The sequence below is a fragment of the Benincasa hispida genome, chromosome 11 (genome assembly GCF_027475165.1).
Source record: "Benincasa hispida cultivar pf3 chromosome 11, pf3_genome.v1.1, whole genome shotgun sequence".
NCBI lineage: Eukaryota > Viridiplantae > Streptophyta > Magnoliopsida > Cucurbitales > Cucurbitaceae > Benincasa > Benincasa hispida.
The window spans coordinates 76,962,874-76,988,077 of NC_143488.1; the positions used below are offsets into that span (position 1 = coordinate 76,962,874).

The window sequence follows — 25,204 nt, forward strand, 5'->3', positions numbered from 1 at the left end:
TTCAGTCAAGTACACATTTACGAAGACACTTTTCACATCTATCTAAAATAATTTAAATTTCAGTAAACACGAGATACCTAAAATAAATTTGATAACTTCAAGTTGAGCCAGAGGAGCAAAGGTTTCATAAAAGTCTACTCCTTCAATGAGTATACCTTTAAGCAACTAAACAAGCTTTATTCCTGGTTATATTTCCACTTTTATCAGATGTGTTTTTAAATATCCACTTTGTCCCTATAACATTCACATTGTTTGGACGAGGAACAAGAGTCCAAACATCATTTCTCAAAAATTGACCGAGCTCCTCCTTCATTGCATTCACCTAACACTCATCAACAAGAGCTTCCTTGACATTCTTTAGCTCAATCGAGGAGGTAAAACAACTGTTACTTATCATTTCAAAATAGTTAACTTTGTCTTTTCTTCTAATGGAAACCCCTTCTTCTAAACTTTTGATTATGTTAGAGACAAGATGGTTCTTACTAACCCTACCCGAAGGTTTATCCTCACTAACTTTGCATTCTTTAGTCACAACCTTGCTATTCTCATTCTGGCTTTCAGGGCACTTGTCAGATAACTAGTTCTGGATATTGGACCTAACAACAGGTAACATGCCTCTTCTTAGAGACAATATCAGAACCATTTATTACATCATCAATTACAACATTTAAAGATTCATGACACACCGTGTGCGTTTGTTGTACGCGCGGTAGGCCCTACTATTTGTGGAATAACCAAAAAAAATATGTCTTCATTGGATTTGAAATTCCATTTCTCCTGGTGTCTCTATCTACTAAAATATAACACATGTTGTCCAATATATGAAAATATTTGACATTAGATTTTCTCTCCCTCCATATTTCATAACTCGTGTTGGGGAACTTAGACGTAGAGCTACTCGGTTATAGATGTGATATGTAGTATTCAAATCTTCAACCCAGAAGTGGAAAGGCAAATTTTTAGCATGGAGCATGATTAGGGCCATCTCTCAGAGAGTCTGATTATTCCGTTCAACAACCCCATTTTCCTGAGGAGTAATAGAGGCAGAGAACTTGTGATGAATACCAGTAAAGGAGCAAAATTCATTAAACTAAGAATTTTCAAATTCACGATCGTGATCACTTCTAATATGAATGACATTCAAGTTCTTTTCTCTTTGAACTTGAAGACATAGTGCTTGAAACGAAGTAATCGTTTTTGGTTTATCATGAAGAAAATGACCCAAGTGTATCTTGAGTAGTCATCAACACATACAATAGCATACTTTTTTCCTCTAAGACTTTCTATTTGCATAGGACCCATAAGGTCCAGAAGAAGTAATCCTATAATGCGATTAGAAACAATATGAGATACCTGTTTATAAGATACATGAATCTGTTTACTAGCTTGACAACCACCACAAATGATTCCCATTTGTGACTTGCAAAGGGAGAAGGCCAATGATAGCATTTTTTGACACAACTTTCTAAATATACTTCATACTCATATGACCGAAGCATTTATGCCACAAACATGCCTCTTCTTGATGAGATAGGTAACAAACCTAAAAAGAATTATTAGGAAACCATAAATAGCAGCTATCGGAAGAACGTGTACCTGTCATGACAAGTGCTTTGACATCTGTAACAATGTATCTTTCTTTAGTAAAATTGACATTCAACCCTTGATCACACAATTATCTGATACTGATAAAATTAGTAGTACATCCTTCAACCAATATTGCATCACAGAGAGAAGGAAGACCAGGAAAGTTCAGTTTGCCCTTTCCAATAATTTTTTTAGTAGCTCCATAACCAAAGGTAACACGTTTAGAACTCAGAGGCTTTAGGTCAGAGATAAAGGTCTTTTCTCCTGTCATGTGTCTAGAGTTGCCACTGTCAAAGAACCAGTCTTCCTTAGCAGAGGACCTGAGGGAAGTTAAGACCATATTATATTTATGTTGTACATCTTTGATTCTCCACACCTGTTTCATTTGAGGAGACCTATTTCTAGCATGAGGAGACATGTACGACATGTTTTTAGGTCTATAAGGAGTTCCATATAGTTGAAAATAGAAAGGCCTCTTGTGACCTTTTTTTCCACAGTAATGACATACCTATATTTGTTTAAATTAAAGATTGTGTCTATTGTTTATACTACTTGAAGATGTTTTTGGTAAGCCATATGATTTAGAACGATGTGCTCTTATAAACTTAATTGTTTGTCTCCTGATAATTGGTAGAAATACAAGTTATTACAGCTCAAATAAGTAAAACAATGAGAGAATGTGATGGTAAAATAGGCAATATCATGTCCGAAAGTGCTAAACTGAAAGGAATTGTGATCGCGAGTGCTCATCGCATAAAACCAGTTAATTTACCTATTTTGTGCTGGTACAATACAATGACACATATGAAATTGCGATCCAAAGGCACAATGCATTAGTGTGCTTGAAGTTGTGATTGCAAGTCATGCGATCGTGAGAAGTTCTCTTGAAAAGGTGATCACATAAAGACTTCGTATCAAGGTGACAGCATAATAAATCGTGATAGGACGTAAAGCTGATAACGGTCGATTCCGAATTTAGTTAACAAGCCGTTAAAAGCTACACTGTAGCAAGTACATTGAACTTTCAGTGACTTTTAAATGGTGCAATAGAGTAGGGAAATTAATGCCGCCCATCATTGCAATCATATGTAAGAAAAGCTGCTTCACCTTGAAATCTAAAAATACCAAAGGCCACCAGAGAGAAAGGGAGTTAGTTAATCCATTCCCGCACATACTTATACACATACATGAGGACAGAGTGAGCAAGGAGACGAGGAAAAACCAAGAGAAATCGCTCCCGGACAGATCGAGAGACTTCCGGAAAGCAATACAAAGGAGAGAGGGCCAACCCTTGCGAGAGCAAGAATCCACATTTAGAACAGAGTTGAAGTGATCAAGAGTAGTGTAAAAGGCCACGGGAAGCAAGACATTGCTTACCGGGCTTGTTATCTCTCAAATCCATTTGTTATTTTGTATTCAGTACTTTATTAGTAGAAAATGGAATCTTCATTTCGATTTGTGTTCAATCTCTCCACACCATGCATGAGTAGCTAAATTTCTGAATGGGTTGAAAAGCACTTAGCTAGCATGACTTAAGATTTACATTTTATGCGATCATCTTGTCTTATGTATGTAGCATTCACCTTTGGATGTACTTGAGAAAGTAGTCTAAAAATAGAATCTAGGCTTGAGAGAGTCAGATTAGATCGCATAAGCAAGAGTAGAAACTTAGACATAAGTTCTATCTGCTATGTACACATCGCATGTGCCCTAGAAATAGGATTGGTGGTATGCGGTCACCTTGTCTTATGTGTGCGTCATTCATTTGGACATACTTAAGAGAGTAGTCTAAAGATAGAACCTAGGCTTGAGAGAGTCAGACTAGATCGCATAAGCAAGAATAGAAACTTAGAAATAAGTCCTATTGACATTTTCGCATATGCATCGCATGCGTCCTAGAAATAGGAATTGTGGGTTCTGCATTGAGAAATGTAGTACTAATATTTGTGTGTAGTATGATCGCATAACTTGTGCATAATTTTATGAAATGTTAGCTAAACTTCTTCTCAACCCCTTCATCACATACTTATCGTAACTCTACGCTTTCATCACTCCGCATTAAACTCCGTTGCATAGGAAAAATCTCAATCAAAACAATATCTACTTCATTTATTTTTACCACAGCAATAGAATCAAAGAGTCTATCGTATATCTACTTAGTAGTCCCTGTGTTCGACCCTGAACTTACCATGAAACCTAAGGAGGCTTATACTTAGGCCTTGTTAGGAAAACTTGCATGTTCATCTCAAACTCACACCATAACACACCATAATTTTACGCATCATCTCCCATTATGGTGAGATGATTGATTGTCTTTGATTCCCCCTCTTGAGAATCTTAGCCTGACATTGTCATAGGCTGCTTTTCCTTTTGACAAGATTCCGTCTAAAGATTTAGTCCCCGAGTTTAGCATTCTAACTAACTTGCACATGGAGTATTTTTCAACCTTGAGAAGATTTAGTTCACGTTTTAAATAAGCAATAATAGACATAAGTCTATGATTGTCAGACATTAGAGATTCAATCCTCTCTTTTGAACATCAAGTCCTTCAAGTTGTCTTGCCACTTGTTGAACAGAGCTCAATAGGAGGGGCCAGAAGACACGGGATTATACTCGTTATTTTCACTTTCTACGAACACATTAAGGACAAGATTTTCATAGGACAAAGTGTCTGAATAGATGCTACTAACAAAAGCCTTGACATCAACTTCAGAGTCACTACTCCCATCAAAGTCAACATCAGACTAGGTCAAGACATAACTTCTATTATGCCTTTTTAGAAAATTTGGACATCATTCTTCTTGAAAGTGTTCGAAGTCTTCACACTCTCTGGATTTGTATGACTTTTCCTTGTTTTGGTAGTTGGTAAAGCCAACCTTGTCAAGATCCTTTCAAATATTTTGGGATTTAGAATGTGTAGAAGGAAGATTTCCTCATGATCTGGTATTCTGGATGCTTAGATTTCCCGCCTTCTTTTCAAAACGTTCGAGAACACAATTGAATTGTTTGGACATTCAACAAGAGACTCATCAGTCTCCCTATTTAGATCATCGTGCTCTTCTTCAACCGAGGACTGTAAAGCCACTCATTTATTTTGTTTTTCCAGTTTTCCTTCCACAGAAATTTCAAAGGTTAACAGAAAGCCAAATAGTTCATCAACTTTCATCTTGAAGATGTCATGGGCTTCCTTAATAGTAGTTATTTTCATATCAAATTTCTTAGGTAAGGACCTGAGCACTTTCCTAACCAGCTTTTCTTCAGAGATTTTCTCTCCCAAGGAAAATGACTCATTGGCAACATCTAGTAATGGAACATTAAACTCGGCAATCGATTCATCATTCTACATTATGAGATTTTCAAACTTTGAAATCAAGAGTTTCAGTCTAGACATCTTGACTTTCTAAGTTCCTTCATGAGTAACTAACAAGATATCCCAAGCTTGTTTTTGCTGACATGCAGTATTAATCAAGTGGAATATGTTGCGATCCACATCAAACATTTAAAGTAGGAGAATTCCTCAAGGAGGCTTCATCTCTAGCTTCAAACCACTGGATCTCGGGTTTCAAACCTTCTTTGTCATGCCATTTTTCACAGTTGGAGGAGACCATCCTGTCATGGTAGCCTTCCAAGTTTTGCTGTCAATTGACTTCAAGAAATGCAGTCATCTTGGCTTTCCAATATAAGTAATTTGTTTTATCAATAATAGGAGGACGCATAGTGGAATCACCTTCCTTAATACCTTCCATGATCAAAGCACTTGAGATAAAGGTGGCCCTCTCTGATACCAATTGAAATTTTGAAAATTGGTTATTCGCACTCTATATGATTGTCTCACACAATGTCCTAACACATTTAAAGACAACAGTAAAACAACAAGAAGTAAAATGAAGACAAACATTCCAAGATTGTTTACCCAGTTCAGTGATAAACCACCTACGTCTTGGGGACAAAGTGCCTAGAAAGATAATCCACTAATATGTAAAAGTCAAGCGATTACAAAGTTGTACTTATCTATAAAATAAAAACGATTACAATGACACTCAAACAACCCAAATTCTTTGACAGGCTCCCTCTAGATGTGAGGTTTTCTCTCTCCCCTATTAGTGCTGAAACATTTAGGCTCCCCTTAAAAGTGTGAGACTTCTTCTCACTTGATGATATCTTTCATTCTACTTGTGAACTCCTTTCACGTGAGAACTTGGGCTCCTCTTAAGGCAAGAGAAATCCTTCTCGATCAACAAAGTCTTTGACTCCCTTTAAAATAAATCAACCTCCATGAATTGTAGTAAGAACAAGCGATGAACACACTGCCACAAATAACACAAAGAACTTCTTCTTGAGAAACAATGTAGATCTTACAAGAAGTTCGTAAAACTCACACAATAATCGAAGCGGCAACCCTAGCAGAATAACTTCTTAAGCTTAAATAACACAACCAAAAGATGAAAAATATTTCCAATAAAATCGTCAACTCACTAAAGAGGAAAAAAATTCAAATAAAATATTATGCAAAATACGATAAACAAGGAAAGAAATATTCTACAGATTTGACAATATGAATAGCAACCTCTTAGACAAGATCTATCAAAGACAAGAGTAGAGATAATTCCAGAAAGTCCAAGAAAATAACAAGGAATCTTAAACATCTATATTTATCCAATATCATTATTTCTAACATCATTAATCATAGATTTCAAAATCCTCTTCTAAAAAAAAAAAAAAGATTTCCAAATTAAAAACGACATGTCGACCAACCCTCGAGGATCGGTTCCAAATAAAACATCGGCATTTCCTCCCCCAATCTTAGCGTCAGCTGCACTTCAATGTCCATCCTCTCTCTCTCCTCTCCTCCTCTCTCTCTGACATCGATTAACCTTTCTTCCTGATTTTCTGTTTAATTAGGAGGGATAAGAATTGAATCAAGTAACGCAAGATTTCAATCTACAACCATGGTTTTTGGGCTTCGATCTTTCAGCGTTTTCATGGCGTCGCTCCTTCAGTTATCATCAATCGCTTCGCTTGCGACCATTTTCCTGCTGCCGCGATCCATATGAGAGGCGTGGCGGCAAGATCATCCGGCTAGCTTCTCATTGGTTGCTCTGATATTCAACCACGATTAGATGAAAACTCTTCACAGAAGTCTCTTCTGCAATAATTTTGTGCCACTCACATTTTTGTTTGGTAGGGGTTCATTTGCAGGTCTGTTTCACCACTTCCGTATCTGTTTTTTTTGTGGGTATTTGATTGTTTTCAATTTCGATTTTCCTCTTTCAACTGGACTTTAGTGGTCTTTGACTTGATGGGTAGCTCCAGATGGTACCTCCTGTTTTTTCTGTGCCTTTTCGCTGTGTTCTCTAGTGACAGCTCCGATCGGCGGTGGTTGTTTCCTTTTGGTACACTAGCTTTTGGATTTTGATGGTTTCTATGTTGGCATGAACTTTATTTCCTTGAGTTTATTTGAATTGACTGAGATCATATTCAATCTGTTGAAACTTTATAATCCATGCATTTGGGGTGAGAGGGGGGTGCTTGACAATAAATTATTGGCTGTAGACATGTATGCCTTTGGTCGAAGTTGACCATCCATGACTCTTTATTTTATTCCATTCACCTTTGCATAATTAGTAGATTGATTGAAAGAGAACGAAGTAGAACAATTTATGCAACTCTTTTGTTGTAATTATAGTTCTCAAAGTATTGCCCTCTATTGATTCTGTACTTGGAGACTGCGAGATTCTCCAAATCTTCCATATCTTCCTTGGATAGTTGCAATTCTTAAGGGATATTTGCCAATTTGGAGTGTGATACTTGCTTGCCACAGTAATGGAAACAGGAAACTTAACAACAGAAATGATAATGGAGGGGTCCCTAGGTGAAGGTGGAGAAGGCTTTCTTTATGTTGGTATATTCATACACAACGTTTTATTATCTTTTGTTTTTCAGAGTTTGGAATCTCACCCCATCTTTGATAACAATTGAGGTATAATTTTCTAAGGATCTGAATTCTTTTATGGTGCTATCTGTTTCTAGGTTCCATCCTATGTTTTTCAATTGAGTTCTTTGTGTATGTCTCTATTCATACTTAGATTCTTTATCCATTGAAGGAATCTGCTGAAGAGTTGTTCAGACGGTGACCTCCTTCAATGTTAGGGACAATCTTTCTTGGACTCTAGATTTACAATTGGAAACTAGGACTTTTTTGTGTTTGGACTATTGGAGTAATGTTCTGTTAGCTTCTGTGTTTCTTGTTCTCTTCCCACAGTCTAAGTTAGAAGACTGCTAAAGACAACTATATAAAGCTTGAAATTTCGAACGTTATCAAGCAGCTGGTTAGGAGCTGTTTTTCTATGACAGATTTCTATTTCCAAGAACAGAAACTAATATACACATATCTGCTCTACTAGTTTTTAAAAGCTGTTTTCTCTTCTTCTGTTTCTTTAGTCTGTTCTCACGGATGGCGTCGTTTTACAAGATTTGAAGAACATGTTCTTACATGAACCATGAGCATGAGCATGAGCATGTGCAAGTAGTTCTAAATAGATAAATCGCTGCCATCATAGTTCATAGGAATAATTTTTAAAGTAATTGCTTTAATTGTTTTGAAAATGATCTCCTAAAACATCGATACCATGCATGATTAGAGTTTACTGATATTGCATAAGTATACATTTCTGTGAAGGGATACGTCACTATTGTCCTTTCATGGTCGTTTATTGGTGTCAATTTAGGGGGAGGGAGGCTACAAACAATCAATTTGCAGTTGGCAGACATTAGAAACCTTAGAAAAGAGATGCCATTATCTGAATTCTAAATATGTTGGATGGTTATTTCTTAACCTATCAACTTCACTTTTCAGCAATTCTAAACCATTTGAAGCGTTTCCTAGAGTTGCAAGATACAGTGATACACTGTTCTTGTTTTATTTGTTTTACATAACCATTTCATTTTACTTTGGCTTGCAGTTTAGCTGGATTGATAATACAGCTTAAGCAGAACACAAATATTGAAACAACAGCGAAAGAGAATTGAAAGAATTCGGGAGTAATGCAATTACAAAGCTACAGAGTGCTAATTTTCACAATATTGTTTACTATTCTATCTAGTGCCATAGATAATCATAAGAAAAGGCAATCCCTCCCCCTCCCTGGAAGAGAAAAACATTAAAAAAAAAACAAAAGAATTTGATCCACTAACATAGAGTAATTTTTGGTACAACTCAATAATTGTAGACATTTCCATATTCAGATTTGGCACTGGCACTTGCACTGGCAATTGGTAGCTCAAGTATTGTTCTTGTCAACTAATTGGTCATGCACATTTGGCTGCGCCCCTTCTGTTATGCATTAAAAGAAGAAAATTAGATACAAACATCTGTTTCGCTTATTCAACAATTGGTAAACGAATCCCAACACCATATTGTCAAATTTAACGAGATCACTAGTTAAGCAAATTTGATAGAATAATGAACATGAAACACAGAAAATTATTGTCGTGCTTTGAAGACTAATGTCGGGAAACTATACAGTTAAAATCCAAAATTTGTTTATCTCTATTCGTTTGCGCCACAAGAACATACAAAATTCAAAATCAATACAAGAAGATGAAAGAGGGATTCCAGCTGTAATTCTGTAGAAAAAAAGGGAAAATACAAATGGGCATCAATAAATTTTTATAATGCTAACCGAAACCTGTTCCAGGTTCTTCATACAAACACATTTAAGTGATTATTACTACCAAAAGAGGAAGATATGAGATAAACAACGGAATGCAGAGATGCTATATTATCAAGTACACATATTAGTTACCACTTTCACCATCAGATGCATAAGTTAGTCTAGAAATTGCATCCACAAGTGCCTGCTCGTGATCCTGCACGTCGAATACGAAACGCGATTTATCTTGTAATGGAAAGGAAAGATGGAACAGAGAAAAATGGAATTGGAATAGCATGATATGGACCATACTTTAAGCATTTTCTTTGCCTTTTCGAGCTCTGCAGGGTCGGGATTACTTGTATTGAAAACTTTCTCTACCTGTTGGTGTTGAAAATCAGCAAATGGATATCCCTGTATGAATTTTTATCCAATCTGTTGCCAAAATATATATATATATATATTACCTCCTGTACCAATGCCTCTGTATTAAGTAATTCTATATCATCCAGCACTTTCTTTCCAACACCATTTTGTGATGGCGAAATTTCCTTTCTGGATTGGCTCTTTGAGTGTCCTCTCCCTCTACCTGTACTACCAGGAGCTAACCCACCACCCAAGCTTTGCAATCTTCTATAGACACGGCTTTGCCCTCCGTGACCTCCTCGATGAGTGATTCCTGGATCCTCACTATCCCATCGAATATCCTCCGGCGGGATCTGCAGTTAGCAGAAAATCAGTCACTGCACAAGATTGGACTTCACAACCTAATCACACCAAAATGTAACATGTTCCATCAAGCAAACTTTATGCAAACAGCATAACAATATCCTCAGCAAAACATATTCCAACTTCTGTCAATTATATAAAAATTTTCAAGGACTCAGCAAACGATTTTGGGAAGAAGAGAATTCTAATCTTTTTCTCCACAGGTCATCCAAATAAACTGCGGACGCCAACCTTCCAACTTAAAAATAAGATCACACGATTGTAGGTAGGGTGGAACAATGCTAACTAAGTCTATTTTTTTGTCTCTTGAGCCAATCAAACTGAACTTTGATAAGAGAACTACTAGTACTTTGAGTAGCAAGAGGAGCCAATACACCAAACTAGGGTTCACGTATTTGTGCATTTGCACGTATGAATAAGTGGTAAAGAGGGATGGCAGTAGTCTAACTTGAGGAATTAAGGTATGTCAAGCCTAAGGCTTAAGATCAGAGAATAGCAAAGTCACAAATAGGAAATAATTAACATAAAGGTCTTAGTAATATGTATGATTCATGAACCAAAAACCACTTTTGAAAACTAACACTTCCTAAAAAGTACAGAAAACGGCATTTATTTTTAAAGAATGTACTGAATCTCATTTATTCTCATGCATTTCCTAAAATTGGCCAACATTTGACATATTCCATAACTCAATCCATGGAACCTAAAATCCAAAGTTTCACAAACAAAAATCTCACAATTGATGCAGAGAAATACTTTGGCACAATAAAGAAAGCAGAACCCAAACATACCTCTTTAATATCAACCCATTCCCATGTCTCTCGTGCAGTATTTATATCATAAACCAATGCATGCTGGCCCTGAAAGAAAAATAGCGTATGAAGTACAGAAGATAACCAACAATCAGCACATAAGAAAATATCATCCCAAACAGCCAAAGCAGGTGCTACCTGAGTCATTTATGCATTTGCAAACTAAACCTGGTAAGCCGATAATTATCAGATTCAAGGTAGCTCTATCTTTTTTTTTTTTTTTTTTTTTTGGGGGGGTGGCGGGGGTGATGGCTCGAATGAGGTGAAGTAATAATATGAATTTGAAACATCTAGACATATATGTTGAAACACAAATAAAAATAAGTTCAAAACAACACTTGGGGCAAAATTTTCAGACTCAGACATGCCTTAACAGGATCGTAATCTTTTATGACAGCCTCGTAAAAGCTGTTGTCCTCGGGCCACCTGGTCCACACTTTCCTTCCAATTAAAGTGTCATATGGTGGAGCTTCAGCAGATTCATTTGCCAGAAGGGCACCAGAAGAACTATGATTATTTAACTGTCTACTTCCAGCAGGAACAGAAGAAGAGTACTGCATCGGTTTCATAGATGAAAAACCAGGCAATGGTGCATTCTAATAAGAAAAAAAAATGAAGAGAGCTAAAATAAGCAGAAAACTCGGGACAATCATGTCTTATTTATATGTTGCTGCAAAAAAGGGGGAAAGGCCCTTTAGTGCAACAAAAAGCATGGTTTAGGAACCAGAATTGACGTGTGAAAGCCTACCAGTTGACTTGTTTTCTGCTTCTTACGCGACGCTGAAACCGTTGGACTGGGAACAACATCATGAATTGGCTGGGACGAACTGCGTCTCACATTTAGGTGCCCACCTGCCTGTCTCCACTCCCTTGTACCATCTCAACACATAACACAATAGAGTTGAGGAAACATACATCTCCCAAATGAACTAAAATTCTAAAAAAATCAATTGCTTAGCAAACATTCTAACCTAATCTCACGGATGATATCATCAGAATTAACCCTGGCGAGCAACTCTCTGTGTTCATCATCTGATACTCTCAATTCTTTCCTAAGCTCCGTTATCAAGCTTTCTTTGTCCTGCCAAGCATTGAGTATGAACCTCAGTGAACAAAAACTTAAAATAAATACAACATGAAGATGAAATATATACTAGCAGAACTTGAGAAAGATGAACACACCCAGGTAATGGCATCCGCTTGGGCTTTAAATGCACGCAGTACTGAGCAGTAAGCTTCTTGTTCGAGATGATGGATTTGGGCCTCCATGTCATGCACTCTAGAGTATGAGAAAGAACTCAAACCAGGCATCCCCTTTCTAGAAACTCTGTTATGACGTGATGGTGGAAGATCATCATCAGTACCTGCAGTTATTTCATATGCAGGATACATGATTTTAAAGGATGTTACACCTAGAATAACTCATCATTTTCCCCATTAACATGGTGATATTCTGATAACATCCTCCAGGTTCCTATAAACAGGCTATAATGATGAAATCCCTATCATGTATGCTTTATGTTAGGAACAATTCAACCGAACAGGATACTGAGGGAACTCATAATCCAGAAAAGCCTTAATCTTCACAGTCCTAAATGGAATAATTTCTCTGCTCGAAGGTTCAATTTTCGTTTTCGTTCAGATTCATGCCTGCCTCATTATGCCCTTGAGAAAATGGAACCAAAAAGAAAATTCCTTGGCTTGCCAGTCAAGCAACGGCCGTTACCCACCATGATCGAGCGCAATAGTCTAAAATCTCCCCCCTTCTCGCATACAAATTTCGCGAAGAATTACAAAAATTAAAACCTAAATAACGGAAAAGATAAAACCCAGTACTCATAAAAACAAAGGGAAAAACCCAATTAAACCTTTATTCCATGGATGCCCCAAATGACCAAACCCCAATTTCCGTTTATACACCAAAAACTGAAAACCTATTTTGAAGCACTCGTCGAAGTAACCACCAAATCAGGCACTTCAACTCAACAGAACAATCAAAGAACTCCCAATTGCCCAAATAAAGAGCCCAGCAAGCTCAAAGAAGAAAAAAACCCCAAACTACATTGGAAAGAACTACACATTCCCACAAAATCCAAATTATTCTAACTTACCGCTACTGTCGGAGGCTTCATAGTTCATGATCAATGACAAGAACCTGAAAGATTGGAAATAAACGATCGCGAAAAGAGTTGGAAAGAAATTATCGACAAAGAAGAAGCTGAGAAGTGGATTAAACGCGAGAGAAGGCGGGATCTTGAACAATGGGAGAATGTGGCGAATGGATTGAAACGAGAACTGCAAGAGTGAAGAATCAAAAGGGGGAAATGGGTAAAACGAAAAATTAATCAAAGAGAGCTTTGAGGAATAACTGAATGCTCACTGATTATGTGTAGAACAAAGGTGTCTTCTTTGTCCCCAATGAATATGAAAACCGCACCTGCAAAAGTAACGCCAAACGCCCCAGAGCTCAGAATAATCCCCAGCAACGAAAAAGATAAAAAAACAAATGTAATATGTAAAATACAGAAATATATTTAAAGTTTTGGCTATATATATGGGTAATGTTAGATTTTTTACAATTTACTAAATATTATTTAAGATGTTTTAATTTCATCTATTATATTTTTATACTTTCCTAATATTTTTTCAGGAAAATATACTATTTTGGTCTCAAAATTTTGAATTTAATTTCTATTTGACCTATAGATTACATTTTTATATCTCTAGTTTTTAGCTTGATTTCAACTTTATCCCTAAATTTCAAAATTATATAATTTTACCATTGAGGTTCGAATTTTACTTTAGTTTGGTACTAGGTAATTATAATTAATTAAGTTTAACTATTAAAATTAAGTTTGGAATCTCACATCATAATTATTTTAAAGTAATTAATAGACATTAAAGTCAAAACTGAAAGTGGATATTTAGTGAACATTTAAGGTTAAAAGTATAAATCTTTAAATATAAGGACTAAATTAAAATAAAATTCAATACTTAATGACTAAAAATGTAATACTATGAAATCTAGAGACTAAATTGAAACTAAACTAAAAAGTTAAATATTAGGGGATGTTTGGGGCAAGAAGTTGGTTATCATAGTTGGGTTATAATAATTTGTGTTTGGGGTGTAGAATATTTTAGTTTAGATTACAATATAGATTTTTTTATGTGTAAACTATTTTAGTTTGAGAAGGAAATAGTAAACACTGTAGCAAAAAAAAAAAAAAAAATGATTGAATGTAAAATAGTAAAAATTGTAGCAAATAGTTAATACTTTAACAAATGAGGTTTTGAAATAGTGTTGATTGTAGCTAATTATGGAATACAAAATAGTATTTACTATAGCAATGGCTGGTTGTTGTAGTTTTAGGATAGTTTTTGCCCCAAACACACCCTAAAAGTATAACATTTTGAAACTATAGACCAAATAGAATCTAGACCCATAATATTTCTACAAACTAGATCATAGATTAATCCTCACTTGAATGCTCCAAATATTCATGCATTCTATCACAAGAATACACATAAAGAATTTAGAGATTTTACTAAAATGTATGAGAAATTTTCTTTGATATTTCACTCAACAAATAAGATGATTTTGGTACAATTTATACGGGTACAATCCTTTTAGTTAGGGTGAAAATTAATTCAGAATAAAAGCATAGAAATTACATTGATATACAGATGGACCCTTTTCATTGGTTAAAGGAATATTCCTTTGAACAACCTTCTAACAGATTAGAGCTTTTGGAAGACGATGAAGTGGATTTTCTTATTTGATGACTTGTTTGTGACCTGGCATGATTTTAAGAGACGCTTACAATGTTGACTTGGCAATTCGCTCTAATATCCCCCCTCAAACGAGAGGGTATGTCAAGTACTCCGAGTTTGGACCGAAGATATTAAAACTGAGAATGTGTTAGTAACTTGGTAAGATAATCAGGAAGTTGATTCAAAGAGGGGACGTATCTGACTTCGAGAGCTTCTTGAAGAACTTGATCACGAACAAAATGTACATCAATCTTGATATGTTTGGTTAGAGCATGGAACATGGGGTTTGCAACAAGAGCCCCAACACTTAGATTGTCACACCATAAAATAGGCTTTGAAGACAGAGGAAAGCCGAGTTCTATAAGTAATTGTTTGAGCCAAATGATTTCAGAGTAGCATGGGCAAGAGCGCGATATTCGGATTTTTTACTAGACCAAGCAACAATCATTTGCTTCTTTGACGACCATAACACAAGATTTCTCCCCACAAATACACAGTAAGCTGCAACAGACTTAAAATTATTAATATTTAATGTCCAATCAACATCAGAGCAGGAAAATGGAGAGAGATTAGTGTTGGGCTGGAATAGAAGACCAAATGTTTTGGTTCCACTGACATATCGAAGTACCTGTTTGACTACCTGCCAGTGTACATCAATTAGATTTTGAAAAACTGACTTAAGTGATAACTACGTAGGAAATGTCCAATCAAGTGTGAGTAAGATACTGTAATGCCCCTCTTGTGCTTTGATATATAAAAAGATCATCAAGAGGTGTTCCATCATTGATTGACAAGTGTTTCCCGAGAACACTAGGAGAAAAGGGTAGGTTTCAGATCAGTAAGCTGTAACTTGTGAAGCAAATCATCCATATATTTGGCTCAATTAATGATAAATCCTAACTCAAGATAGTGAACTTGTATTCGTAGAAAATAGTTCAGCTTGTTCAGATCTTTCAACGCAAATTTTGTGTCTAAGGATTGTATTAAGACATTAATCAATGAGGGATCATTACCAGTGACCATAACATCGTCAACATAGACAAGTAACAGAATCATAGAGGTTTTGTTGCGAAAGATAAAGAGTGATGAGTCTGACCTGGAATAAGTAAATCCTCAACTGATTAATGCATTTGCTAATATAGTGTTCCATGCATGGACGCTTGCTTGAGGCCATAAATAGCCTTGTCCAATTTACACACATAGGTAGAATAGGACTGATCAACGTAGTCGGGAGGCTAGGTCATGTAAACATCTTACTTCAACTTTCTATTGAGGAATGCATTATTGAAATCAAGTTGTCTTAGGGGCCAAATTTGGAAACGACACCACTCAGATTATAGAAGCTTTAACCACTAGACTAAATGTCTAGAAAAAACAAATGCCAAGATTCTGATGAAAACCCATAGCTACAAGACGTGCTTTATATTTTTGAATTGAACCATCCACATTTCGTTTAATTTGAAAACCCACTTATTCCCAACAACATTTTGTGATGAAAAAGAAGGGGCAAAATGCCACATTTTATTTTAAACTAAGGCAGAATACTCACCGTCCATAATTTGCTTCCACTTAGGAGTCGCAATAGTATCTCGCGCCCGTGTTGGTTTCGTAAGAGCCCAATCTATTTTATGTGACGATACCCAAACTTTCGGTTTAAAGATCTCTACTTTCCCCGAGTTATCATGGGATGAGTTGACTGAGGCAGAGGATTTGATGCAAAATGATCAGTCAGAGAGGATGAGGTCAACAAAGGTTGATCGTGTGTAAACGGAAGAGTAGAAGACTCAAAAGGTTGAGAAGATAAAGGAGATGGAGACTGAAGTTGGGGAGAAGGGCACACGAATCCTATGTTCATGGTAGGAGTAAGTAAGAGCACTGATGTAGGTGGGTTATTTGAGTTTGATGGATTAATTGGATCAATTATGGGCTGAAATTGGTGAATAGGAGAGGAACAATGATGAATGAGGTAAAGAGGTCGATTGTGGGTTGGCAGATTGGGAAGTGGATTGGGCTAGTAAATAAGATAAAGGCCAAGGTAGGAGAACTGATAGATAAGGATTTGATATAAGAGGTGGGCTAGGTTGGGAGTTTGACTGGGCTGGGCCAAATATTTGAGTAAAAGGGAATTCAACTTCGTTAAATTTTACATGATGAGAGATAATGATCTTTTTAGACTTAGTCAGAGATTTGAATCCTTTATGTATCGGGATTGGGCTAAGATATATACATTTATTAGAGCGAAAATTAAATTTATTGGGCTAACAGAGACGTAAGCACGGGAAACATGTACAACCAATTATTTTTAAAATCCAATTTACGATTGAATAACACTTCAAGAGGTGATTTACCTTTTAGAATTTATGTTGGCATACCATTTATCAAGATTGAAGAAATTAGAAAAACATCCCACCAGAAGCTTAAAGGCATTTTAGATTGTATCAGTAACGTGAGACCAGTTTTTGCATGACCATTTGAATTGAAGTGTATGGGCATATGGGCAAGAGTACCTAGATACAATCCTTAAAGATTTGCACAGCTAAAGGATTATATGTAACGCCCCAGAATCAGGATTCAGAATCTGGATTCGGCCCCTGATGGCCTCGACATTCCCCTACGTCCCCTTCGACCTGGCTATGTCATCCTCTCTTGCCTTGAATGCTTTTTAGAAGTGAAAGTTGTCCCCACAAACCAACAAGAGTCCTTTCAGCATGCTTTGTCCTCACTCACATGCATCCTAGGAAAACTCCTAGGAGGTCATCCAACATAGGATTACTCCAAGCTAAGCACACTTAACTTTGGAGTTCTTATGATTGAGCCACTAAAAAGGAAGGTACAACTTGTTGGTATAGGTAGTAACTTTCAATTCTTTTAAGCCTTTCTTAACCATACTTTCATGTCCTCAGGATCCCTCTCATTCGGATGTGAATATCGGTTCATTCATGTACCCCTCTTGAACTCGGGTCGTTACATGCCCACCAGTTTCCGCTTGGTTTGTCCCCGAACCACATCTTACTGGGAGAGGTTCCACTCTGATACCAACTGTAACGACTCGACCCCCTAGGACTTAAGTTAGGCCGTTACTAAATATATGCATGCATGGAACTTAAAACGACACTCGGTTATGGTGAAATAAATGCTAATTAAATAAGGTAAGTTCAAAAGACTTTCATTAAATTCAAATACTAAAACAATAGTAGGGTACCCAAAAATCATAAAGGATAATTAATAAGTCTGAAAAGTGATTCTTAAAAGTAAGTTTTAAACATCGAAACTAAAAGTTAAGAGAAACATGAAAATAACTCTAAATCTCATGAGCAGAAGCGTAAAAACTAGTCCCAGTGGCTCGATCACGAATTCTGCTTGTCCATCGTCGGTGCATCTCTACCCTTACATGAAACAACAACATGAGAAGGAATGAGTATAAAATACTCAGTAAGTAACCCCACTATTGGGGTCAGACTAGACATCTATGTCCTCTAGATACCCACCTCTGGTGAAACATATAAACTGCACTAGTCCTAATGGGACACATATACACATGAAACAAGAAGGAGACTGAGTCCTATCCTACTATAGTTAAGTATGCCCATACAAACTGGTGAATCCCGAAGGAAACACAAACTGGTGAATCTCGAAGGAAACACAAAATCTAATGGGCATCTAACTAATCAGTAAGGACATTTGCACAGTCTCAACATCATAATCATCACTGTACGAATCTATGACAACATATAAACCTCAACATTATGGCTCTACAAAATACACATATACCTCAACCTCATGGTTCTACAACATACATGTATACCTCAACATCATCAGATCAAATACAACTATATGGAAGCACATACCATCTCATATTAGCATTCAAGTGTCTATGTGCATCAATAAATAATTCAGATCTCGTACCAGAACATACTTTGATCATATTATACTATCAGTCTATCATGCTGTCATTCTGCCATAACATTCATTTATCATGCTAGCATACATCTAATGCCTGGCTCGTGGGTAGTTCTAGTAGTAAGATTATTTACCTCAAATAAAGTCCAAAAATTAATTCAAGCGAACAAGCTCCTTCTAGCTTTCCATAACTTTTGAATGAGGTCCTAGAACATGGATAAAAATCGATCTTAACCTTTAAGCCCAATTTTTTTAAACACTAAATCATTCCAAGATTACCAGCACAACTTACCCAATAGTGGTTTGGCCAAGATCACCTCAAAATACTAACACCAAAATTTTCGTTAGAATCAAATTCAAATCGTTCGCTTCTAAATTCAAAACTTCTCCAGAACTTGAATCCAAAGCCCAATTAATTTGAGTAAACAAAAAAAAAAAAAACAAAATCAAAACTCCATGGACATTCAAAGCTCTTTCAAAAGAGTTCAACGGTAGCTCTAAGATCTACCCAAGACCTCACCTATTTTCAAGGTTCGGTGAAGCCACGACGCCGGCGCTCGATAGAGGGCGGCAGAACGCGCGACAGCGACTAGAGTAGTGACGGTAACCAGTGGTTGGCAGATCTGGACGACGACGCGGGTAGCAAAGCGACAGAACGATTGCTGATGCGTCTAGAAGCGACGACCATCGGGGAGGGGGGGTCCGCACATGGTCGAGCCTCGCCGAACGGTGGACGTCGGCTGGGCAAAAACCTTGGTGGCGAGCGGCTAGGGTCGGACCGACGATGTCTGGATGACGGGTTGAGGAGATCGGACTACTAGTCGAGGTTGGCGCCGGGAGTGACGTGGTGCAGGTGTGGTGTTGATGGCGGCTGGAGGTAGGGCTTTGGTGAAGGAAAAAAAATTGGGGGGTGGGGGAGGCGCAGATGCGTGAAGAAGAAAGGGAAATTTGATTTTTATAAAAATAAATAATAATAATAATAACAACTAAAAAGGAAATAAGTATAATTATATTTTATTCCTTTCCTTATTCTACTTTATACTATTAAATTCCTTTTCTTCTAAAAAAGAAAATTAATTCCTGCCATTAATTTCCAAATTGAATAATTTTACGCCAACAATTAAACTTCCACACTTACACTTGAACTCCAAAATTCCCAAAATACCCTCCAACTAATAACAATTACTGAAATTCCAAATAATAAAAAATTACTGAACTTACATTATTACTAAAAAATATACGTGGTGTTACATTCTTCCCTCCTCAAAGAACTTTCGTCCTTGAAAGTTCATTCCTGAAAAAGTTCCGAGTACTGGGCCTTCATCTCGTCCTCTCGCTCCTAGGTAGCCTCCTTGAACTGGTGATTCTACCACAGGACTTTCACAAAAGCAATTTCCCAACAGCGCAAAGTCTTTACCTCTCTGACGAGGATTTCTATAGGCTTCTCCTCGTAGCTCAAGTTGTCATTCAACTGTAAGGGCTCGTAGTCAACTATATGGGATGAGTCTGTCACATACTTCCTCAACATTGAAACATGGAAGACATTATGAACTGAAGATAGTGCTGGGGGCAATGCCAATCGGTAAGCTACGGGGCCAACCCACTCCAAGACCTCGAAAGGTCCAATGAATCTTGGACTCAACTTCCCCTTCCTGCCAAACATCAGAATACCTTTCATGGGTGCCACTTTTAATAACACTTTCACATCAGTCTCAAATTCCAGATCCTTACGTCTTACATCGACATAGCTCTTCTGTCTACTCTGAGTTGTTTACATACGAGCCCTGATCTTCTATATTGCCTCATTCGTGGCCTGAACTAATTCAAGTCCTAACAATTTCCTCTCTCCTACCTCATCCCAACACATAGGGGACCTGCAACTCTTCCCATATAGGGCCTCAAATGGTGACATCCCAATAGTGGACTGGTAGCTGTTATTATAAGCAAACTCTATTAAGTGCAAGTGAGCATCCCAGCTTCCTGAAAACTCTATGGCACAGTCTTCCAATATCTGATTCAATCGCTCTGTCTGCCTATCAGTCTGTGGGTGGAAAGCTGTACTAAAATCTATCAGGGTCCCCAAAGCTGCCTGAAAACTTTTCCAAAAATTAGACGTGAAACGAGGGTCTCTGTCCAACACGATGGACACAGGCACTCCGTGCAACCTCACCACCTCCTTCAAGTATAATTGTGCCCACTTATTCACTGAAAAGGTAGACTTCCCAGGTATGAAATGTGCTAACTTTGTAAGTCTGTCTACCATAACCCATATCACAGTGAAACCTTTGACTATCTGTGGCAACCTTGTTGGATCAATATGGCAACCCTAGAGGGGGGAGGGTGAATATGGTTTAATTAAACTTTTTTTTTAAATTAACCCAATTAAACTAATTAATACACTTTTTATAAATAATAAGAAAAATTCAATTTATGCAACAAATAAGATGACAAAAAGTGTGATAATTTAATTCTATCAAATTTTAGCAAATAAATAAGAACAAACTAAAACATACAATAAATTGCTTAAATTAATTGCAAAAATAAAAAGGAAGGAGTTAGAGAAGAAGACACCGTAATTTTTATAGTGGTTCGGTCAAACTTGACCTACTCCACTCCCCAAGTGTCTCTTGGGAATTTGAATAAAATCTTTCCGACTCCTTCCACGAATTAGAGCCCAACCATTACACCACCGCTCCTTTTACGGGTTCAAAAGCAAACCCGATCCTTTCCACAGTTTAGGATCAAACCATTACAAATGTTGAAATTTTTGAAGAACATAATACAACTCTCACTAGAGTGGATTTACAAGTTTAAACACTCAACAAATTTATCCTCATAATACAATAACACTCTCTCAAGAATAAGATGAAAAGAAAAAAAAAATTGAAAGCTTAGAGAGAACAACAATGGAAACTTTTGAGTTTTGGAGGACTATAAAATGTAAAATTTGTTAGTTCAAAATTTGGAGAGGAAGATGGTTTATAAAGAGATGAAAAGGAAAAAAAAATTGAATTTAAATTGGACCATTAGATTTGTGTTAAAAAAAATGAAGGGTGGAGATTAAAAGAAATTAAAGAAAAATAAGAAGATGAAATATATAATAATTTTATTTTTTTAAAAAATTTTGAAATTTTCAAACGGTAAAAAAATATATAATAATAATAATAATAATAATAAGTTAACGATAAAAAAAAATTTGAAATATATATATTTAAAAAAAGCTTCCAACAGCAGGAGCATTTAATGCTTTATGGATATATATATATATATATATTAATTTCAAAGAAACCATTTGACACATTTTTTTAATAAAATAATATATATAAAATATTTTAAATAACCAAAAGCCCCACGTGTCACTCTCCCAAAGCTGCACGTGTCGTCCCGGATTGGTCATTGATGCTGACTTAGTTGCCACATCATCGCCACTGGTATTTTTCGATAAAACTTGTTTCGGTCATAACTTCTTCGTTTTAGCTCCGATTTGAGTGATTCAAGAAATGTTGGAATCGTTGTTTCGAGCTCTACGCTATGAAAAAATTAAAACACTAAAATTTTCAGTAATTAAAAATTGAGTTTGTTATCATCAAAACATTAATTAATTAATTAATTAAAATTAATTAACTTGAGATTAAGGGTCAAAAAGCCAACAATCCATGATGAAGTCCATAGACACATGCTTCCACTTCCATTATGGTACACTCAATGGCTGTAACAAGCCTGCTGGTTTTTGCCTCGGGGCTTTCACCTGCTAGCACACCAAGCACTTACTGACGAACTCTGCAATCTCTCTTTTCATATCACTCCACCAGTAGTAACGTTTCTAGTCCTGATACATCTTGGTGCTACCGGGGTGAATAAAAAATAAAGAACTATGAGCCTATGACAACAACTCATTTTTAATATCACTAACTGTTGGCACGCACAAATGTCCTTGATAAAGGAGGCCACCTTCCGCTGAAACTGAGAATTCGCCATCCTGGCCTGACTCCACCCTACGAACTCTCTTTTCCAGATAAGGGTTGTCTTGATGCGCATCAATAATCTTTTGTCTTAGACTCGGTCGCACCGACAACTGTGCTAACTATGCCGTGACCTTTCCCACAGTCACTGCAATCTCTGCCCTCTTCAGTTCCTTGCACAAGTGAGTCTGTTTGGTAATGAGGGTTGCTGAATGAGCCACCTTTCTACTTAGAGCATCTGCCACTACATTTGCTTTTCCCGGGTGGTATAAAATTTCATAGTCATAATCCTTCACCAGCTCCAACCACCTTCTTTGCCTCATGTTTAACTCTTTATGAGTGAAAAAGTACTTCAAACTCTTATGGTCGGTGAAGATATGTATCTTCTCTCCATATAAGTAATGTCTCCATATCTTGAGAGCAAAAACCACTGCTACCAACTCCAAGTCATGCGTGGGATAATTCTGTTCATGCTTCTTTAGCTGACGTGAAGTGTAAACAACTACTTTGTCCTACTGCATCAATATGCATCCCAACCCCTTCTTGAACGCATCACTGTAAATGACAAAACCACCCGATCCATCCGGTACTGTAAGAACTAGGGCTGAAACCAACCTCTGCTTAAGGTCATGGAAACTATTTTCACAAGCCTCATTCTAAACAAATGCTACTCCCTTCCGATCAACTGAGTCAATAGGGCGGCTATGTGAGAGAAGTCCTTTACAAATCATCTATAGTAGCCTGTTAACCCTAAGAAACTTCGCACCTCACTGATTATGGTTGGACGAGCCCAACTCGTAACTGCCTCAATCTTTGCAGGATCCACAAAGACACCTTTCTTCGACACTATATGCCCTAGGAAGGATACTTGCCTCAACGAAAATTCACATTTAGAAAACTTAGCTTACAAATTATTGGCCCTCAACGTCTCTAAAACTTTCTATAAATGCTCCTCATGCTTGGCCTCTATCTTGGAATAAACCAAGATGTCATCAATAAAAACAATCACAAAGGTGTCGAGGAATTCCTTGAACACCCTATTCATCAAATCCATGAACACTGCTGGTGCATTTGTTAGACCAAACGACATCACTATGAACTCATAATGTCCATACCTTGAACGAAAATTTGTCTTGGGTATGTCACTGTCCTTTATTCTCAGCTGGTGGTATCCTGACCGGTGATCAATCTTAGAGAATACCGTAGCTCCCTGCAACTAGTCAAACAAATCATTAATCCTGGGAAGGGGATACTTGTTCTTGACGGTCACCTTGTTTAACTCTCTATAATCAATGCACAGACGTAATGTTCCATCCTTTTTTTTCACAGACGTAACAAACCATCCTTCTTTTTCACAAACAAACAAAACAGATGAAACCCTTGTCCAACAACTCCTGCAATTGGACCTTCAGTTCCTTCAACTCTGCTGGGGCCATCCTATATGGAGCCTTCGAAATAGGGGTTGTGTCTGGCTCCAACTCAATAGCAAAATCTATCTCCCGCTACGGGGGCAGTCTGGAAAGATCCTCTGGAAAAACATCTGGAAAATCCCTCACTATTGGCTTCGAAGTCAAGGTGACTTCAGTCTCTCTAGTGTCCACCACACTGGCCATAAAGCCCCAAGCTCCTTGGTTGAATAACCTTCAATGCTGAAATCACTTTGGGTAGGACTACGGTCCCAACCCCTTTAAACTTAAAACTGGCTCCTGTAGGAGGGTTAAAGATGACCTCCTTACGGGAGCAATCTATTCTGGCATGATTAGCAGCTAACCAATCCATGCCCAATATCACATCAAAATCGCGCATATCTAAAATTATCAAGGTTACATCTAATGCGCGATTGGCTACCTCTACCTGACATGCTTTTATCTTTTCTGTAGCTAACATGATCTCTCCTGATGAAGTGGAAATGGACAATGCAAATGGCAAAGGTTCTAAGTCTAACATGGAATGCCTCACAAATACAGCAGATATAAACGAATGCGAAGAGCTAGAGTCAAACAAAACTAAGACATGGTGCCCCAAAATGGGAAGTGTATCTATCACCACTGTGCCTGACTTCTCGGCCTCACGCCGAGTGGTAGAAAACACCCTACCCTGTTGTTGCTGACGACTCGGGCCTCCCTGAAACGAACTTACGGGCTGGCCCCTGTGTTAAGGTGCGTTCCTCCTCGGGCATCTATCTGATATATGCCCCTTCTAGCCACATCGAAAACAGATCCCAGAGCCGTCTAGACAACGTCCTCAGTGTCGCTTACCACAAGTGGTACATATTGGCCTATCCTCCCTGCCAGTCACAACCTGGAAACCCTGCTGTCCCCACTAACGTGGAGCATTCACTGTGTTCTGGTTCCTCTGCTGATGCTCGGGAGCCCTGGGCTCAGCCTTCCTTTTCTAACTTGTGGAGGTCCCAATCCCGAGTGACCTCCTATATTCCTCTCCCTTCTGGGAGTCAGAATCAATCTTCACGATGGCTCGTAGTGCCGCAACTTACGTCTTGAGGTCAAAGGCATGCACCATCCCTCGTAGTCTGCTCCTTAGGCCCTGGATGAATCTCTCTGTCCTTGCTGCCTCGGTGGCTACTACTTTAGGAGCAAAGCGAGACAACTTATCAAATTCCTACTCATACTCCTCCACCGACATAACTCCCTGCCTCAAGTTTAAGAATTCTTCCTGTTTATTGATCGGGTATTGGCCAAAAAGTACTTCTCATAAAAGCACTCCTTGAACTGCTCCCAAGTTGCAAGTTTACCACTAGTATCAATCATCTTTTCTGCTGAAGCCACCAGAT

The 25,204-nt window shown here is 37.5% G+C and overlaps 1 protein-coding gene and 2 long non-coding RNA genes across 10 annotated transcripts; 2 read left to right on the forward strand and 1 right to left on the reverse strand.

Annotated features, from left to right (window-relative positions):
* Window positions 1-6,397: 6,397 nt before the first annotated feature.
* LOC120089963 (uncharacterized) lies at window positions 6,398-8,000 on the forward strand. Its single transcript, XR_005485361.2, has 2 exons — window positions 6,398-7,567; window positions 7,692-8,000. It is a non-coding gene; the product is annotated as an uncharacterized LOC120089963 (long non-coding RNA).
* A 269-nt stretch (window positions 8,001-8,269) lies between these two features.
* LOC150032907 (uncharacterized) lies at window positions 8,270-8,871 on the forward strand. Its single transcript, XR_016524546.1, has 2 exons — window positions 8,270-8,410; window positions 8,550-8,871. It is a non-coding gene; the product is annotated as an uncharacterized LOC150032907 (long non-coding RNA).
* Window positions 8,613-13,312, reverse strand: LOC120089962 (protein EMSY-LIKE 1-like). Of its 8 annotated transcripts, none has more exons than XM_090307143.1 (11): window positions 13,218-13,312; window positions 12,892-13,075; window positions 11,963-12,107; window positions 11,752-11,861; window positions 11,529-11,649; window positions 11,149-11,376; window positions 10,760-10,828; window positions 9,707-9,958; window positions 9,552-9,620; window positions 9,393-9,456; window positions 8,613-8,920 (listed from the first exon to the last, which is right to left on the reverse strand). In XM_090307143.1, the coding sequence occupies exons 3-11, from the start codon at window positions 12,089-12,091 to the stop codon at window positions 8,868-8,870; spliced, it is 1,095 nt and encodes a 364-aa protein (XP_090163269.1). In that variant the 5' UTR covers window positions 12,092-12,107; window positions 12,892-13,075; window positions 13,218-13,312; the 3' UTR covers window positions 8,613-8,867. The 8 variants fall into 8 exon arrangements, with proteins under 8 accessions (XP_090163269.1, XP_090163264.1, XP_090163266.1 ...); XM_090307138.1 differs by having other exon boundaries at window positions 11,963-12,144; window positions 13,161-13,312; XM_090307140.1 differs by having other exon boundaries at window positions 11,963-12,144; window positions 13,218-13,304.
* Between the last annotated feature and the right edge of the window lie 11,892 nt (window positions 13,313-25,204).